Genomic DNA, 19,734 nt, shown 5'->3' on the forward strand with positions numbered 1-19,734 from the left:
TAGTTAACGTGGTTATAAACAAAGCCGAGGCCTGTCTTTGGTAACAGAATCACCCAATTCATTGATGCTTTAAACAAAGCTTTTCTTTTCCTGGAGACTCCTCGAGGCCGTACCATCTACACAAAGTGCATCAGGGGGAGTCTGGGGAGGTTTTTGGCACTTGCAGAGGTCGTTTGGGGCTGCTGGAAAACAGCACACCAACCCCGCAGGTGTTACTCCCCTCTTCGGACTGTTGCCTCTGTCCCTGTCGCTATAGAAACAGGTGGCACTGCCAAAAATGGATGATAATCATCTGAAAAAATAAGCTGGGATGCAGCTGACGATTATTTTAGAAACACCCTCGCAGCATTTTGGTATTATATCCCGTTTTAGAAGAGAGCCAGCCAGAAGCTAGCAACAGAAGCGGAAACAATCCTTTAGGTTTCAGTAGAATTCAGCTTCCAACAGCGTTTTCCCTCAAATATCCTCCTCAGTTTTGTAGTATCTACACGGGGAAAACAAACTACATTAGAAGGAACAGTTGTTGATCACTGGAAGTGCAGAAGTCCCGTTTTCTAGGCTGAAGTTTCATGGCCTAGTGCCCTTTTAACCGAATTGCCTTTGGGGTTTCTGTCATTTTTGCCTATAATCACTTTCTGCAGCACGTTTTGGGCTTCTGCGTTTAATTTGCAACAGGACCGGCAGGAAGATCCGGCGGATGCCCAAAGCGCAGCCTGTCCCATCATGTATTTTCACATCATTTGGCACTGGCCAACAGCTAGAAGTGTTATTGCTACAGACCTCTGGCCTACAGGACACCGTCACTCTCCTTTCTGTTGGAAAATGGAGCAAAATACCAACGTTACTTTCCCTGGCTTCCTCCTCCCGCCTTGTCGAAGGGCCCCAAGGAGCCCTCTGGAGCGTGCTGGATGCTGCCACAGCCCGGGCTGGGCTGCGGGGGACTGTGGGACAGCAAGGGGGACAACAAACAACCGACAACCAGCAACTGCCAACTGCTGCCGGCCACCTCCAGGCCGCTGGCCACCGGGGCAGGATGAAGCTGCACAGCCAGCACCAGCCCCAGGCCTGCAGCGCCCAGCCCGCCCCCGACGCGCCAGGTAGGAGAAGTCCAGTGTTGGGGAATCCACCACCTCCCGGGGGAGATTATTCCAAGGGCTGGTTGTTCTCAGTGGGAAAAATTTTCCTCTTGTGTCCAGTCAGAATCTCCCCTGGAGTAACCTGTACCCATCACCCCTCATCCCTTCCATCTCAGTCTCTGAGAAGATGTGGCCACCCTTGAGATACAGGACCATGGTGATAAGGTCTCCCCTGAGCCTTCTTTTCTCAAGGCTGAACAACCCCAGTTCTCTCAGCCTTTCCTCACACAGCAGGCTGCACAGTCCTTTGATCATCTTGGTGGCGCTTCCCTGGACCCTCTCCAGCCTCTCCCCATCTTTCCTGTACAGTGGGGACCAAAACTGAACACTGTTCCAGGTGTGGCCAGACCAGCGCTGAGTAGAGTGGGATAATGTCTTCTTTGTCTCTGCTGGTGAAGCCCTTGTCGATGCCACCCAGCATCCTGTTGGCTTTCTTTGCCGCAGCAGCACACTGTTCACTCGTATTGAGCTTGTTGTCCACCAGGACACCCGCGTCCCTTTCCACAGAGCTGCTCCCCAGCCGGGTAGATCCCAGCCTGTGCTGCGCTCCTGGATTATGTTTCCCCAGATGCAAGACCTGACACTTGTCCTTGTGGAACTTCATGAAGTTCTTGTTAGCCCACTCTTACAGCCTCTCCAGGTCTTCCTGCAGGGTGGCTCTCCAAGTGTCCACTTCCCCACTCGGTTTGGTGTCACCAGCAAACTTTATCAGGGTACACGTGATCCCATCACCAAGATCACTTATGACGATATTAAACAGGGTTGGGGCCAGTATCGATCCCTGGGGGACCCCACGTGTGACAGGTTGCCGGTTTGGAAAGGAGCTATTGACCACCACCCTCTGGCTGGTGGAGCTGTCAGCCAGTTCCCCACCCACCGCACGGACCACTTGTCTAGGCCGTACCGCACCAGTTTCTCTAGGAGAAGGCTGTTGGGAACCGCGTCGAAAGCCTTGGAGAAATCCAGGTAGACAACATCCACTGCTTGCCCCTCATCAACCGAGCAGAGGTTTTTCCTTGTAATCAAGCAGCCCTCTCTTTCATCTTAGTTTTTTTAAAAAGGTAATAAAAAGGGGACACTACCAGCTTCAGACCTTTAGTGTGCTTACTGATGCTGTTCCATCTGCTCTGGGAGAAAACCAAACGTATGTCTATTTTTAAGCAGAGAACTGCAGGCGTGCTGCTTTATTTGAAAGGGCAGAGGAGCTGTTGGCAAAGAGAACGGCTGGTGGAGATCCCCTGGCACGTCTTCTGAAAGGACAACTGTACTACGAAGAGGTTGTGGTTTCCTTCTTTTAAGTAAATATTATAAAGCTGACCATTTTCAATACCATTTCAGGGGAAAAAGAGACACCTTAAAAAAAAACTACAAGAGATGCCTATGCCGGGTTTTTCCCACGGAAAGGAGCTATTGAAAGAATCACAGGGCGTTCCCCCTAAATACATTTTTTCCTGCACTTCCCCAAGCATCCCGTGGTGTCTTCTAGTTCCCTCCCAGGTCTCCCAAGGACCAGATCAGTAAGCAGCAGCCCAATTCCAAATCCAATTCCAAGCCGAGTTGGTTTTTGGCCATCCAACTGGCCAAACCCGACATGCTGTTTTCAGCTACATGGTACTTGCTCCCTGGCCCGAGACACAGCTTTTGATCTTTATTCCCTCCCTGGCCACCAGTTTTGTTGAAACATGTTGAGATTTCCGTCCCTGCCCACTTCAGCTAAAATTGGTCACCCATAGATTTGAAGGTAAACGCTCAGGGAACAGCGTAAGCCTGGCTGGCCGGTGAACTTAAACCTCAATTTCTTGTGAAAATTAGAATATCTCAGTTCAGGAAGATGGAAAAGAATGTAGTACAAGTACCAACTCACGTATTTCCCGATGTGACGTGCATGGATTCAGTACTGTTTATAGTGCAGCCAGTGGCACGGTGTAAATCAGCCTCGGGGGTTTGCAGCAGGAACTGAATTGTCTCACTCAGGGTTTCTGCTTTCTGAGCCCTGTCCTTCCTCATGTTTTCGTTAATGAATTGCCTGATTTTGGCATGATCGAGACTGACCTAGCGGGGCAGGAGACCTGTCTGTTTCTTGATGAGCTGGCTTGGATGTCCATGTTATGTATTGCTGTCCATCCCTGAATTTATTCTTTGAGCAGGTTTTAATGTCCAGATTTTTGGACATATGTCTGTAGTGCCTAAAAACGCATGTTCTTGTAGTGCTGCAATTTCAGATGTTAGAAAAAATCACTGCCTGATCAGAACTCCATGACTCCTCCTTACGGCACTAAATTCTCAGGAAGGCAACAGTACAGGTGACTCCGGTACTTCTTTTTCTGATACTTGTGACAGCTGGTTGTAAAAAGACATTGGGGTTTTTTTTCCAGAGTTCTTTAAAAAAACCAAAGCCCACACAGTCGTAATGGCTAAGCTCCCCAGACAATTAGTCTAGACAATTAATGGTTTGGACCGTATTAACACAGGGTGTTTTGTCATTGTGAGGATGTTTGTCGAACTATCGCTCAGTTCTAAGCTTTTGCAGTCTGGTATTGTTTTATCAAAACATACAGAAAAATAAAGGAAAAGTATAGAGAAAACCACTTTAATTTCAATATTGTTTTTACTTAGTATGCCTATATGCATGCATAAGAATATTTTAGTAAGGACACCAGGCTCAGTTAGCTGTTACATTACAGTTGTTTAACTGTGTATTTTAAAATATAGTTTCTGCTTTGACTTCACGCAGAAGCAAATGGTCTCCAAGGTTCTTTCTCAGAAGTGAAAGAATCTCTGCTGTTGCATGCGATGCCTTCCTAAAAAACACGGGGCAGACAGCTGGGCCCATGAAGTCCTCAGACATCCGAGTTTAAGCTTTGTGAACCCCACCCTTAGTCGAGATGCAAAAGCAGACTCAAACCTGTGGGGTGTAGGAGGGTTATAACTCGCCTGAGTTAAGGGATGGCAGACGATAGGGCAGGGCAGCTGAATTAAGACTCTTATCTCCTTAAACTAAAAAGACGGCATTTGGGGGGAGGGGAAGAAAGGTTGTCAGAATATCCTTTGGTTTCTGAAATGATGTTTGTATGCCACTACTTATCATAGAATCACAGAACGTGTTGGGTTGGAAGGGACCTCTAAAGGCCATCTGGTCCACCAACACCCTGCAGTCAGCAGGGACATCTTCAACTAGATCAGGTTGCTCAGAGCCTCATCCAGCCTGGCCTTGAATGTCTCCAGGGATGGGGCCTCCACCACCTCTCTGGGCAACCTGGGCCAGTGTCTCACCACCCTCAGTGTAAAGAACTTCTTCCTAATGTCTGATCTAACCCTGCCCTGCTCTAGTTTAAACCATTGCCCCTCGTCCTATCGCTACCTGCCCTTGCAAACAGCCCCTCCCCAGCTTTCCTGTAGGCCCCCTTCAGGTACTGGAAGGAGTTTTCATATTTAGAACTTTTTTAATAGATATAAAACAGTGAAAACCTGTTTGAAAGTCCTAAGTGCTTCCATCCTGTCCAACTTTCTTGTGGTTGCTGACCTGCTTTCTGCCACTTCTGCGGTTGCAGTTTTTTGTTCTTTGTTCACGAAGGAAATGCTCCAGGTTGAAAACTGTGAAGAGGGTACATACTGGAGAGTTAAGCTGCCGGCCAGGCTCTTCCTTCCCTGTACGTCATCGCTTATTTTGTCTTTCCCAGGGGCTGCATGAAGAAGCATTAATACAATTTGAAAAAATCCAGGATACAGATTTCCAAGCAATGTATCAGCTTGGTGTAATGCATTATGACGGACTAGGCACTAAAGAAGACCCTGTGAGTAATCTAGCCGTAGACTTTTTGCTTTTCTTTTAACATTTGCTGATAATTACTAAGAGCTTATTTGCAAGCTTGATTATCTAATTTAAAATAAACAGGTCTGACTTAGAATTAATTTCATAAAGTACAGATGTCTGCAAACCATCATTAAAAAGAAAGGGTGCTGGGCCAAAGAAGTTCTCAAAAATAGCCATAATAAAATAGGTTTATCTGAAAAATACACTAACTTGTATTTTAAAATATAATTTCTAAGGGTTTGGTTGTACTACGTGTGGAAGCTATGTTTAAAAAATTACTAATAATTTGCTACTTTTTAATAAGGAGTGAATAAAAATGAAAATAAAATAGGTAAAAATGGAAATCAAACAACTATATTTCAAAGTGTAAAGCATCTGTTGGCCAAAGATCTTTTTTTAAGGTACTTTCTATTCTCTTAACATGGATGTTAAAGAAGATTGTGCTTCTGCCAGCGGTTGGCATAATATTTTTAGATTAGACAAATGAAGACTTATATTTGCAAGAATTTGAAGAATTACATTGCAAAAAAAGGAAGACAAAGGAATGAATTGCTACAATAAGAAGAAAATAATTTATTGGAGAACATGATGTGAAAGAGTGGTATGAGGGAAGAATACAAAAAGGACGAAAGAAAGGGCAGATAACAAGGCAGGAGGGCGAGGAAATGAACCAAACAGTGTATTAACACATGGCACTCGTCTGGTGCCCAGAGGATTGTCAGCAAAAAAGATTCTGCTGGGTTTAGAAGTGGTTGGTTTGTTCCGTCGGCCTGTATAATTACCACAGTGGTTTCCTTGCAAATAAACATTTTTAGTAACATTCTTTTTTGTGTGAGGAACCCTTTATAAAGGACTATTTCTAGTGTATTTAGCGAAATCCTACTCGTGTAAATCTTGTTTCCAAAATACTTTTGAGGTCCTTGGATGATGCATCATACAGCTGCCCATAGGCAGTGTTCTCTGTTTACTTATTTAACCTTATAATTTTTTGTCATTATGAATCTAAGGTTATTTTTAATGGCAGGACTTCAGAGCGTGCTATTGTATCACTTTGCCTTCTGTCGTTAAGGTTGTTTGATGACTTCAGACACATCATGCAATATGAAAAACGCTGCAGGGGTCTAAAACTGAAAACGTAGCAAGTTTAGGACGCGACATTCACTTACGTGAGGACAAGAATATTTTTGAGAAAATTTTTATCAATGAAGACCAGTAATGTATTATCAGATGAACGTTTATAAGGAAATGTTCCACATTAAAGATATGCCAAGGTAACAAATCCAGGGGCTCTCTGGTAACCGAAGATCAATTCTGCTTCGGCGTGACACTGCCCTCCAGACTGCCCTGCCAGCACGCCTCAGCCTTTCTTCTAAGTAGAAAAATTACCTGTCTTCCAGAAGTTAGCGGACTCTCAGGTTCTTTAGTTCATCTCCTTCCCAGTCCTGACTGTAATAATGAAAATCTCTCCATTTTAGGAAAAGGGGGTGGAATACATGAGGAAAATACTAGACTCCGACTCCCCGAAAGCAAGACACTTGAAGTTCGCAGCCGCATACAACCTCGGCAGAGCGTATTATGAAGGATGTGGTGTTAAGCAGTCAACTGAAGAGGCTGAAAGGTAACGGCAGTCACTAATTTTCCTCATGAATATAAGATGCTGTGCTACTTAACCTTCCTTTGTCCCCGTTTTCTTAGGTTGTGGCTTATTGCTGCAGACCATGGGAACCCAAAAGCAAGTGTGAAGGCCCAGAGTACTTTAGGAATGCTTTATTCTGTGTCCGTTCTAAAAGATCTGAAGAAGGTAAAGCCCGCTTGTACCTTTTGAGTTTCACGAGTCCCAGTTAATTTCCAATTTCACAGAAGGACTTCAGTGGTATGTTTGACTCTGAAGGCTGTATTTTAAGTACTGCTAGGCATCATCATCCATTTAAGCCTGTATGAACCGACTGCCAGAATCCCCCATTTTGCCTCACATGACACAGCTAGCCAAGATTATTTATTATTTTTTCTTAGTGGGAGTACCAGGGAGAATGATAGAACGGATTTAAGGTTTGTTGACTTTGGTAACCTTCAGAAATCAGGCAAGTGCCACTGACTGACGGCTCTGACAGTAAATGAAGCGGGTTTAAAAGCCGTACAAGGATTCTGCTTTCTTTTATGTCTAAGCATTTCTTAGAGGATGGCTGGTATGAAAGCTTTTATGGAAACAGTATGCAAGAAAAACAGCTAAAGTAAACACATACTCCAACGTTGTGCCTCTTGTTTAGGCCTTTTTCTGGCATTCAGAAGCATGTGGCAACGGAAGTCTGGAATCGCAGGGAGCGCTTGGAGTTATGTACCTCCGTGGACAAGGTATATGTCAAAACACAAAAGCTGCTTTGGAGTGTCTGAGAGAAGCAGCAGAACGTGGCAACATCTATGCTCAAGGCCATCTTGTGGAATATTATTACAAAAGAAAATTTTACTCAACAGCTGCTGCGTTAGCCAAAAGGTGAAGTTAATTTTGCTTTATTTTTTATTACGCTTCTTCATGTAAGATCACGTATATCCGATTAAAGTGATTAAATTCATGCCCTCATCTCTCAAACTTGAGACACATTTGAGATAATGAATTCCAAGAGCTCTTCTTTAAAGAGGGAATAGCAAACCACAGACAAAATTAATACTATAAGGTTCTCAATTATTCAGTACAGCTGAACTTTTCTTTCTCATCCTGTGAAGCAAAACAGCCTTGAACTAGAATCCCAAACGGACCAAGAAGCCCCTGCCTTCCCGTCTCCTCAGTCCCCAGTCTGCTCTAGGCTCCTGCCTTCGCCCTTCCCTTTTAAACCCCTACAAATATTCTTCTGTTCTTCACATACTCCATCTTAACGGGATTTCAACCCACTGTGTTCCACCCCATCATTTCCTCGCTCTGTGGCTCAGCGTGCTTCGGCAGTCACTGTGGGACTCGCTGCTCCACCTCCGCACTCTGGAGCGGTTTGTGTATTGCAGAAATCGCGACTTCTGGTACCGGCTGCAGTCTTAAACACAGCCAGGCTGGATCTAGCTCCTGTATCTTGAACAAGTCATGGAGGAGAAAAGCAATGTTGGTGCCAGTTCTACAGCACATTTCTGTGACAAACCTCCAGAGCTGGCCAGTACGCGTTAAAAGTTTAATCTGTCAAGCAGATTATTAATTTGCTTGGAAATAAGACAGACAAACAGACTGCTTATACAAGCTGCACACAACAGCAGTCGTGCTTTCTGTGATACGTTTGTGAAGCTGCTGCTGCCCAGCAATAAACGTGTCACAGCTTGCCATCTTACAGAAGCTGCACCCTCCATGCGCCACTGGGTAGCGGCACCTCTGGTAATTCAGTAGTTGAGCGATGAACGCTGTTTGCTATCGTCATTGCTGAAAAGGTTTGTTTTCTCTCTGAACTGCTGCCTTTCTTTTTCTTGCGCCGTAAGTAGACTGCGAGCTGTTCAGTCTCCCCTAGCTTGTCTCGTGGGGAATGCATCCCCTCCAGTCAATGCTGCACGGCAGATTATTCGGACAAGTAAACTGTGACCTTCATCAGCTGCAACGGCGATTGCAGAAAACAGCAATGAAATCCCATACTGCAGCCAGAAATGACGATTTCTGAACCAAAAAATACTGCCACCATACTTGAAACAGTTCCACTTAATTGGGATTGCAGTCGGCCTTGAGGCAAAAATCTGATTGCAGTTGAACCAGGTCTATCAAGCATCAATACCTTTTCTGCTAGAATTTATTTGTCCCTTTTGTTTGTTACATTATATACAAGTGTACAAACATTATATGATTATGTACAGAATAACCTTGCCTAATATTTGGAGTCTAGATTAGCTACTAATATTTCACAGTTCTACTCACCCACTGCTATGGTGCGTTCTTGAAGGCAAATTGTGCCGAACTAGGAATTTTTGCCCGACTTGACTGGGTATCGTTACTTGCATCGGCATCCTGTTGGGTATCTTTTGGAAAGGAAGGCAAAAATGCTATATATCAGGAAAGATAAAAGAGGTAATAGATTTCTGTTACTATATTTGAATGTTCTTGCTAGTAAGTCTTTGGGGTTTTTTTCTTTGCGCTACTGTTATTTGTTAATGGGACTAAATTCGGTGGGAGAACGTTGCTCTCACCACATTCAGGTGATTGAGCAGGCACCAACTTGCAGAGGGTTACTTCAGAGCGATCTTTCATAAACACTAATTTATAGGGAGTAGCTATAAACTGAAATGACTTGCACTTTTCATTCGTTTTTTCTGTCAAGTCTGTGACTATTTGACACAACAAATAACTGAAATGTGTGAAGCAGCATGTAATTACTGTTTGGTATCTGGAAAGGATGTGGGGCTTGGGGGTTTCTGGTTTAAGACAACAGTTACAAAAAAAAAAAAAATCAGTTTCCGCTTAGAAAGCGTTGTACCTAATCTTATAGTAACAATACTAGGTAATTATAGCCTGACAGCTACAAAAAAAGTTCACTTTGTCCCTCTGATTCTTAAAACGGTTCTTAGTAAAAACACCATGCTGGAAATAAGGTGACAGCAAGCAGACAGATGCATGCAGAAGAAAGAAAATAATTCAGCTGAAACAGTCGTAAGCAGTCGCCATAAGCGGGTCTTACAGCCTGAGGCTCTCAAGTATGTCCAAGATCTTCAGATTACTGTGATTTGCCAGTATCCTCATAAGACCTCGGAAGTTTAGATTCATAGACTCATGGAATGGTTTGGGTTGGCCCTTTAGAGATCACCCAGGTCCAGCCCCCTGCTGCAGGCAGGGTCACCTTCCGCTAGATGAGGTTGCTCAGTTATATGAAATAAGAGTTTTGCCTTTCTTCCACATATATATTAATTTCCATTAAATAATACATGGCACAATTAGTATAAAATATGCTGCCTTTTATAACCAGTATAACTGTAGTGAAAGCGACTGCAAAAGCTACATATTTGTTTGCTATTTAATACGACAATATTCGAATAAGACTAACTTTGAATCATATAACGAATAGAAGAATCCTCATCAGGCTGCTGAATACATATAAATTCCAGCTTATTTTGGATAATGATACAAATGGAAAAGAAGGCATTGTCAAGTCATATATGGTCAACTTAAATTATTGCTTGAAATAGCATTATCTCACCTAACGCTGTGAATTCCCCACCAGGATTACCAAGACCGACGACATCGACACGCTAGCAAAGGTAACGGATTGCCTTCCTGCCTCCGTAGCCAAGGGGGTTGCCATGGCTGCCTTCTACTTGGCCAGGTGCCTCCAGCTCGGCCGGGGCGTCCAGCAAGATCCAGCTGCTGCTAAAAAATACTATTCTAAGGTAAGTTGGGGAAGTCTTACAGACCCATTTATAGCTCATGAAATTGAGTGAGACCTTGGATTTGAGTCTTTAAACTTGCTCTTTGGTTAAAGACTCCAACTTTATTTACGCAGGGGAAAAAATTTAATCTGTGGAATAAAATGAAGAGTGATAAAAGTATATTGAAAACTACTAAAAATAGCCCTGAAAGGATACTATCTGCCCACTTGCTTAAGGGAACAACGTATTCTGCCAAACAAACAAACCTGTGATAATCACCACAGCAAAGAGCTTGGTAACTTGCAAGATAAATTAGCTAAACAATTGGAGTAATTTTATCCTCCACCGATTTGCTGTCTGTCATTCTCTCAAACTGGAAAAATCGTAATTTTTCCTCTACTTTAGATTATTAACAATTACAGCCTTCATTACCAATACTTAAATCAGTCATAACTGGTTGTCACGCTTATTTTTAAGTCTACATTTTTAGCGATAGCTTAAAATGTAGATAGTTACTGATATACAGGGAAAAAACAGGTCACATTTTTTGAAAGTTCTACAGCTGAAGTAAAATTTATTGCCTGAGGAAAAAGGTCAATAATGGCTTCTAGAACATGATCCTGCTAAATAATGTCAGTGATGCCTAAAGGTACAGCCAAGGCAAGACGATTAAGCCAACTGAAGGGAAGTAGAGCAAGACTGGATCTGTGCTTCAGAGAGACTCTGTGATTTCTGGCATGTAGAGACCATTTGTTTCTGCAAGTAGAATACTTTGATGGAGAGTTATGTAAATGATTAATTACCAAATAACAATTTTTGTGGCTTCTTACTCAGGGAAGCCACTGATATCAGAGGCCTAGCAGAGGACGTGATTTTCTGAATATATACATTTAAAACATTTTATTCTCCTGCTGTGAAAAGTGCTGTAGAGGCTAGGATGAGGAGGAGATGAGGAAAGGAAAAAAGCTGGAGTGTTAGGAATGCTGTAGCCAGTACTCCTAGGTAAGTGTTAAGGCGCGAAGAGGCCCATCAGGATTGCATTGCTGCATGGCTTTGCGTGAGCGTAGCCCGTCCCACCATCGTCCATCAGGTCTAGTGTAGCCACCACAGCTGAAAGAAAATTACAGCTTTCACTCCTCATTCGCCAGCTGTACATCGGAGACTGACCTAGGAATGTCACTAGCTTCTTGGTGTAAAAGGAGATGATTTCTACTGACTGATGCCATGCACCTCTACATTGACAACAGAAGAGAAGGGACAGAAAATAAACAAGGAAGCTACCTGAAGGAGTAGCTTCAGAACAAGTAAAAGACAAGACAGTGCTCAGTTTCTTTTGCACCTGGAAAATAATTCTTGCGTTAACTGTACAATTATACCCACCTAAAATTAAAATCATATGTTTGCTTTTTCAATTAACCGCTCAGCTGTGGTTTTGGCCCACCATTCTTAGACCCAGTCAGTTTTGAGAGAGGCAAGGAAGAACAGGTGGGCATCCCAGAGGGCACTGAAATAGATGGTGGGAGCGAACGAGAGCGATCCAGGCTGTAAGCAGATTTATGTGCAGACCATGGTGCCAGCACATGCCATACCAACAAACACAACAACAAAACAAAACCAAGCCTGACACTACAGTCAAGTATGCTCCTTTTAAATACTCAATTTTTCTTCCGTGGCATCAGAAACAGGGATTTAAAGATTAACATATTAACTCTTTAATATTTTAACAACTTGGTATCTCAGATAATGCCAACAAAATGTAATATTGACAACATACAGTTTTGTTTTAGCTATAAACAAGAACTTTCTTTGTTTTGAAAGGCATGCCTTCTGGATCCTGGTGTTGCTTCTGACCTTGAACTGGCAGCTAATCTTGGGAGAATTTAGTCTTTCCTTTAATGGTGACTGATATATAAATGTGTTTCCTGCAATAAACCGTCTTTTATTTCCAGCAATTACAGACTGTTCATCACTTACTGCGTGCTTTTCAACTTTCTATAAGTTATTACTTAAAGCAATTTACTGATTCTTTTTTACCTAAAAATGAGAAAGCAAAAAGCTCACACTCTTCCTTTAACCGAGAGGAGGCAAAGGCAGACTTTTTAAAATGGCATTGAAGACTTAAGGTTTATCAAGAACATTTTAGTGGGACAGATGTCCCGTGTTTTCTTCATGTCATACTGCCATATAGTGCACGAATCAAGCCAAAACCCAATAAAAATGGTTGTCTCCTTTTCTGCATCTTTTGTATGTAAACATTAAGTTTTAATATTCTGAGAAGCTTGAACCCAACCTTGTCTAGTTTTCACACACCACCCATTCACAGGTCACGACCATTTTTAAATCTTACCTTTGCTAGTGGTGCGTACACTTTCTTTCACACGCTTTTCTAATGCATCTGGATCTACTTCAGGGTCTTAACTCATTTTACTCCTAGACTGCAGAGATTCAAAGCTGGAAATTGGCCTGTATGACAGTAAGCTTTACAGTTCAAACCACGTCAACTTCTAAAACTAGGCACTACTTCTTACAGAACTATGGAGAACAACGACAATTAGTATGGAAACATTCAATATACACGTCCTCTGCTCGAGGCCTGTTCTCCTCAATCCCTCCGTCTATTGCATTCTCTCTGCCTCTGCGTTAGAAATAGCTGAAAACCTTCTGGCTGGGAGCGCGTGTGCCCGAGCAGTGTCACGCTGAATCTTTTATCAAAAGATACTTTGATTAACCACTAGTAAATTCTACTGATTGCTCTGGTAAACTTGCACACTTCCCAATAAATACCTATTTACTTGTAAAACTTCGTATGTGCAGAATTTGGCTTGCTCTTAGGACTGTGCCGTGACTTGAAAACTTCTTTGAATCTGTTGGAACAGAAGGCTCGATGTTACTAAAAGCACCGATTTAAATACAGCATACAGATTTTGTGTACCTTAAACTACAGCCAGTCTTAACTGCAAGCAGTTTTTCCAAGAGCACAACTGTACTGAAATTAAAAGAAAGTAATGAGTGTCACCTAGGGATTTTTGAGGATATTTAATTATTTAGATGTGCATTAAGACCATATTTTACATATTTTTACATAAATTAAAAAAACCACTGAAGACGTCATTTTCTTTCCTTGTATAAAATAAGGGAAAGATTTGAAGGTTGTTTGAAATCGGGGTATTTGAATAAAACAGCCCTGAGTAGTATCAGGGAAGTTATTAGAATGGTTTAATTAAATGTCTACTTAATCATTCATAGAAGCAATTCATAAGCGCTAATCTCTGAACTAACATTTAACACAGGCATTCCGTTAGGACATACCAGTTTACAATACGTATTTTTGACACAGACTTCAAAGTAATGTAAATATTTCTGACGAAACTAGTGCTGCCGGACTCATTCCTTAGTTGTCAGTACGGCCTCATTATCAAGTACTGCAATCCAGTCGTGTTAGTTATTGCTTACAAATGCTTCAAACTACGGGAAATCTTTGGTAAAAACAAAATTGATAAAATTTTCACGATAGCTTTACATGTAGTATTGCACAACAAGGCTTTTCCAATACACAAGAAAAAAAGGAATGCTCAAATCCTCAGTGAGGAGATTAGAACTGTACAACATTCATTAGTTTACCACTATAAGCAAAATTTCTTTTCATAAATGTTTAAAATATTTTCTGGTTTCTTTCAGCTTATATGAACATTTATTTTTCAATCTACATTTGAAACAGAAGAGTAGTCAAATAGAACAATTTAAATAAAAATTGGCAACTATACAGCATTGTTTTGTCTACCCTACTACAGCATCAGATCTTTTCAAGTCTGTTTACTTCACAAAAAACTCAAGAGGAAAGAAAAACGCTAAAAATAATCATAGTCCTCAGCCCTCTATGGAAAAGAGGAAATAAGTTTCATGTCTATTATCGGACATAGACATTTCTCTAGTGGTCCAATTGTGCAGATTCAAACCTAAGTGGCGTTAAGCTGCTCTAAGTGATCTCTCAGCTCAGGACACAGTTCAGTTAGCAGCAGTTCCAGCAAAACCTGAAAAACAGAGAAGAGTTCAGATGAGTGCAGGTGCCAAACGAGGATTTCTTTCTCCTTTTTGTCCCAACCCACAGCAGAGGAGTGGGACCTTCAGGGGCTGTCACATCCTAACTGTGAGCCTGTCCCAGAGCAATCCTTCCCCAGGATTCTCCAAGGTACATTTATTTTTCTCAGCTATATGAAGAAATTAGTTTGCACCTTGTGCAGCAAGTTGGATGTGGTAGAGGATCTCCTTTGGAGAAAAGCAATACTGTTTTTAAACTTAGACAGCTTTTTGTTATTCAAAATCAGTCGAAGGATAGCACCAAGTACATTTTTTCTGATTTATTTTAATAACAAAAAAGGTTACTTGCACACTGAACAACAGTCCAAGGTAAATCTCTGCAAAAACACCCACCCCAGGCTTTGAGATCGAGTGAGCAGAGCTCAGCAATTAACCAGACAATAAAGTTCAAAGGCTTCTTTTCTGGTTACTCACATAGAGTAGATGCTTGTTAGCCTTTCTCTCTTGCAACGCATTGAAGACTTTCACTACACCGTGACGGGCATTTTGTTGTCCAACAAGACTCTGCAGAGTATCTGCAACAAATGTTAATTCAGCTTCTGTTGTTTCACTCACGCGAGGCAAAACCTCCGTGGCTTCTGCCCTACTCCGTACCCACTGCCCATAAATACACCGGGAGGGGAAACAAAACCCCTGCACCTCACGGCACTGGGTTATAAGATGCGTGGCCCCCATTCACCAACCTTTTAAAAACACACAGGGAATTAGGTTAAAAGATACTCTTATTCTCAAGTCACACAAGTTAAATAGTAGTGCATGCGTCTCAATGACAACATTTTAAGTGTTTTAATGTGATATATAGAATGCGTTTTCAATAGTTCACCTCGCAGAGTGGAGTCTAATATATTATTAAGCCATTCGCTGAAACGCCTCTTCAGCCACAAAGACAGAACTCCTACAACAGCTAAAACAGATTTAGCACTTGAACTGCCTCAATCTTCACAGAAAATACTTCTCACAAGTAATCAGATAAGATAACTGCAAATCAATTGTTTACATTTTGGATTAAATTAGAGAATAAATAGCAATCCAATGTTTCATCATTAACTTCAGATGCATTCAACTGTGTCCTGACACAGGTCTCCTAACTCAGAAACAAACAAAGCCACAAACCAAACCCAGAAGGCTATTCCAGGGAAGGAGGGGAGTATGGAGCAGAGAAAGTAAGCAGAGGGGTGTTTACACATCAAATGACGAATATTTTGCACACGCACCTGCTGCTATTTTTGCAGTTAAAGTTGATTAAACAACCTAATGCAAGGGGGTACAGGAGGTATCTCAGTGAAGCCATAAAATAGCTCATTGAAGTACATTCTATTCCTATGGAAGGGAGATAAGAAGCATTCAAATGATGTTTAAGTGCATTCCCAAGGGCTACAGAGGATGATTTTTGGTTCTTCCCAGTTAGGTGCCTTTGGGTTTACGTGATCTCTGAAGAGTCAGCATTATGTACCTGGGACACCCTGTCCTGTGAGTGGGTCGGGATGGAGCATCTCAGAAGGGTGCCCCAAAACCACATGTGCTGAAGGGGAAGTGCCTGGGCTGGAAGGTAAGGACAGGCAAAGGAACGTCCTGGAAACCCCACTCAATCTAGGATGCTTCTGGACAGGCTGTGGGTCCTTCTAACGTTCCATGTCCTGAAACCTCTTATCGGGAATAGACAGCACCGCACAACACTGATGGCGTGGGGAGAGCTCCCTTTTCAATTTTGAAATACAAGAGGTAGAAGTACTTGGGGCGGTGCCGCTCTCCCTGTTTGGCAGGTAGTTCCAGGTGGCACAACCAGCTGGTATTTGCTCTCAGAGAACCAGCAGAGAGCGTCTCGACTTCACTTAGATTCCTCCATGAATACTACAGACAGAAATAGAGCGATACTGGGTTTTGCATCCACGAAGAATACCCAGATCCATGCCCTTTACCAGACAGACAGGAGAGGCAAAGAGTAAGGCCAAAATTATCCTTATTTATGCAAATAACCATAATTTACAACTCTACAGGAAAAAAATCTAAAATGCGGCAAACAGTATTTGATTAACCAGTTTCCTGACTAGTTATTAAATCCGTGATTAATCAGAATGAAAGTGATCTCACCTGGAATGTTTTCAAGTAGTTTTTGCTGTGCTCTCTGTTTTGTCTCCTGCTTTTGTTCATCGCTCTTGGCTCTCGGTGGTGGTGCTAACTTTCCGTTCGGCCAAAAGGCATCTCGAAACACACCGATGTAGTAAACAAGCATTGGCTCACTGAACATCCAGTGTACAGTGTCACGGATTTGCCTGTAAAACGTAGAAAGGAGCACATCAGAGCTGGTCTTTCACATTTTATGCAGATTTATTCTTTTTACTCCTGAAAGCAGTGGAAGCGATGCTCGTTTTCATGTAATTATCCCATTTTTATCTGAGCTGATTCCACCAGCGTCACAGCAAGTTGTATTCAGCTCTGGGTGCTCTAGGATCTAGGTCACTCCAGATACCTGACTGAGATGTGGAGAAGGCTACGTTTCAATGTAATCCACAAGCATATATTACAAATTACAAGTACTACACTGAAACTGGAGGTGATGCTGCTGCGCCTCTGCTCCGCTCTGGGGAGACCTCACCTGCAGTGCTGCCTCCAGCTCTGGGGCCACCAACAGCAGAAGCAGCGGGGCCAGAGGAAGACATGAATATGCTCAGAGGGCTGGAGCCCCTCTGCTGTGAGGACAGGCTGAGAGAGCTGGGGGGGTTCAGCCTGGAGAAGAGAAGCCTCCGGGGAGACCTTAGAGCCCCTTCCAGTCCCTAGTGGGACTCCAGGAATGCTGGGGAGGGACTCTGGATCAGGGAGGGGAGCCATAGGACAAGGTGTATTGGTTTTAAACTGCAAGAGGGGAGATTCAGATGAGATCTGAGGAAGAAATTCTTTGCTGTGAGGGGGGTGAGCCCCTGGCCCAGGTTGCCCAGAGAAGCTGTGGCTGCCCCATCCCTGGAGGGGTTCAAGGCCAGGCTGGACGGGGCTTGGAGCAACCTGGGCTGGTGGGAGGTGTCCCTGCCCAGGGCAGGGGGTTGGAACGAGATGATCTTTAAGGTCCCTTCCAACTCAAACCATTCTGTGATTCTATGATTTGAAAGAAATTCCTGAAAATGGAAACCAGGTCTGTTTCAGATCGGTCAAAAATTTCATGGGACTGCATGATAAAACACAAACCAATAAAAGCCATTCAGAGCCATTCTGTCCAGAAAAACAAGACAGAAAGTAATTTTTGTTATATATCTATATAAACACAAAAATGAAATCCCATGAAATACTGCGTTCTTCCAAAAGCAAAGCCCTGTGTAGGAAAAAAAAAAAAAGGAGAAGATTTACATATCTGTGTCTTCTCTAATCAACATAATGTATTTGTCAATTGAGCTGTGGAAAACAAATGCAGATTATCATATACAACAGAATGTCCAGATTATTTTTTTTAGCAATTCTGCTTTCAGCCTTTTTTTCATAGAACAACAATGCAGGTTCAGTTAACAGCTACTTACTTGTTGATAGTTCTTCCAAAAGTGACTTGTACTAGTGCAATTAATGTTTTTCTGACCCACTTGAACACTAGAACAATGAAAAATGACAGAAAATAAAGATCAAGAGATTAATAACTTTAGGGAACCCATGATCATGTCCAAAATCTTCCCCCCTGCCCTCCCCACCCAAAAACCACCCCGTCCCTACAGTAAACATTCCTGTTATAACAAGATTTCACTAATTGTACATGGATCTCTCTTTTTCTTGACTGCTTTCCCTGCCCTGTTTGCTATATGATTTTTAACACTTGCAGGTTACATAAACGTATCTGTAATATGCATTTGTACTTTATACTGTGAACTTTTACATTTAAGAATATTTCAAGTTTATTGAGCCATACACCTACCCCAAACCCCTTTTCTACTAGAAAAAAAGAAAACCCCTCAAAATTCACACCCTTTTCATGTCTATTAGTATAATGTCGTACACACAGCAGCATCATTACAATTCTGAAAACATTTTCACTCAAATAAACCAAGCAGTTCCTTTTCATTACAAATGAAGGAAACAAATGTGAGTGCTTCCTAGTAATTACTGGTTAATCTTTCCATCATGCTGTTCTCCATCAGCACGAGAAAGTCTATATTTGGAAGATACATCTGCCATTTCTGGAAGGTGCTGCATCTTGTAATAGTTACCCTGGAAATAATTTCATAGAGCATCAAGTGTGGCTGCACATTCAAATAGAAGCAAAAGTAGTTTTCTTTATTACCATCATTTAGTTACGTAAAGGAGGAAAAAAAAAAATTCTGGTACTGAAAGATGCCACAATTTTAGCATCTTTTCCACCATCCAAATTGTAGAACTAAAATGTGTACATAATACACTTAAAATAGACATTAAAATTACATTACTTTGTCAGTGACCTTCTGTAATAAAGCCATCTTTCCTTCCTCATAGTTCATACATTCTAACATGCAGCCTGTTTACAGAAAACATGCTTTTGTACTTTTCTGTTTTTCCCAGAATTTTTTTTAAATTAAAAACTTAAGAATATTGAAGGCAAATGCTCTCCCTGAGCAGTCATATTTTTACTGCCATTTTATATTAGAATTTCACTTTTGAATGAATGCACCAAAGCTATGAACTACTGCAGAACAGCTCTGTTCCAAACAAACCAGCTATGTAGATTGCCAGAACATTTCCACTTATTGAACTGGCAGAAAAATAAGAATTACGAAGTGCCCCACGTTTCTTGGCCAACAGATTCCACTAGCAAATAAGCAGGTTTACAGCTTACTTCCTCGCAGCTCAAAAATCTCTCCAATCAGCATGAAACATGGTTCAGCAAGAGAGTCCCTTTTCCCATCCACCTCCTCTCCATAGTCCGACAGGTCACTATCCTCTTCTGTTTCTTCCTAGGAAGAGAGACACGACATGGGTAGGCACTGCAGTTCCCCACCCTCCTTCCAGAATGGATTTAGTTACTGCCATGCCCTGGGGGAGACGCACAGCCAGCCCGTGTAAGAAAGGGCACTGGAGCCACCGAACAGCAACCTCACAGGGATTTTGAAAAGGGATTGCACTTCCCACCGGACCACAGCAATGAGGACACGCTGCACTGCTGGAGTCATAACCACTGCTAGATCTTCTGCCTGCAGCCTTGCCCCAGTAAGCACCTCAATGTTGGGTGGATTTGCCCAGATTTGTGGGGTTCACTGCCTATGCTGCCCTCCAACATGAGCTGGGTAAGGGAAAGCAGGTGATGGAGCCGTATACTGCCAGGAAGCAGGTGAGAGCTGTAAGGAGGAGGTGGCACTCAGAGGGGTTTGTGATTGCAAAGCCTCCTCTGACACACCACCTTGAAGGACATCCAGG

The 19,734-nt window shown here is 42.4% G+C and overlaps 2 protein-coding genes across 2 annotated transcripts in view; one reads left to right on the forward strand and one right to left on the reverse strand.

The window, feature by feature from the left end:
* Window positions 1–2,297: 2,297 nt before the first annotated feature.
* Window positions 2,298–12,197, forward strand: LRP2BP (LRP2 binding protein). The gene is made up of 7 exons (XM_074588307.1): window positions 2,298–2,413; window positions 4,817–4,930; window positions 6,426–6,568; window positions 6,646–6,751; window positions 7,218–7,441; window positions 10,128–10,293; window positions 12,091–12,197. Exons 2-7 carry the CDS (start codon window positions 4,877–4,879, stop codon window positions 12,154–12,156), a joined length of 759 nt encoding a protein of 252 aa, XP_074444408.1. The 5' UTR covers window positions 2,298–2,413; window positions 4,817–4,876; the 3' UTR covers window positions 12,157–12,197.
* SNX25 (sorting nexin 25) overlaps window positions 11,900–19,734 on the reverse strand; it is a 90,895-nt gene continuing 83,060 nt past the window's right edge. Inside the window, exons 15-19 of the mRNA XM_074588303.1 lie at window positions 19,157–19,274; window positions 17,877–17,943; window positions 16,462–16,643; window positions 14,785–14,885; window positions 11,900–14,303 (exon numbers count right to left, since the gene is read on the reverse strand). Of these exons, the coding sequence (XP_074444404.1) occupies window positions 14,229–14,303; window positions 14,785–14,885; window positions 16,462–16,643; window positions 17,877–17,943; window positions 19,157–19,274 (543 nt within the window). The 3' untranslated portion in view covers window positions 11,900–14,228. The remainder of the gene's footprint in view (window positions 14,304–14,784; window positions 14,886–16,461; window positions 16,644–17,876; window positions 17,944–19,156; window positions 19,275–19,734) is intronic.

The sequence above is a fragment of the Larus michahellis genome, chromosome 5, assembly GCF_964199755.1.
Source record: "Larus michahellis chromosome 5, bLarMic1.1, whole genome shotgun sequence".
In the NCBI taxonomy this organism is placed as follows: Eukaryota; Metazoa; Chordata; class Aves; order Charadriiformes; family Laridae; genus Larus; species Larus michahellis.

Bases quoted from the DNA above. Each gene is read 5' to 3' on its own strand.
- LRP2BP (XM_074588307.1), top strand. From the start codon at position 4,877: ATGTATCAGCTTGGTGTAATGCATTATGACGGACTAGGCACTAAAGAA. The intron at 7,442-10,127 runs GTGAAGTTAATT...ATTCCCCACCAG, and splicing joins GCTGCTGCGTTAGCCAAAAG to GATTACCAAGACCGACGACA. The intron at 10,294-12,090 runs GTAAGTTGGGGA...TTGTTTTGAAAG, and splicing joins CTAAAAAATACTATTCTAAG to GCATGCCTTCTGGATCCTGG.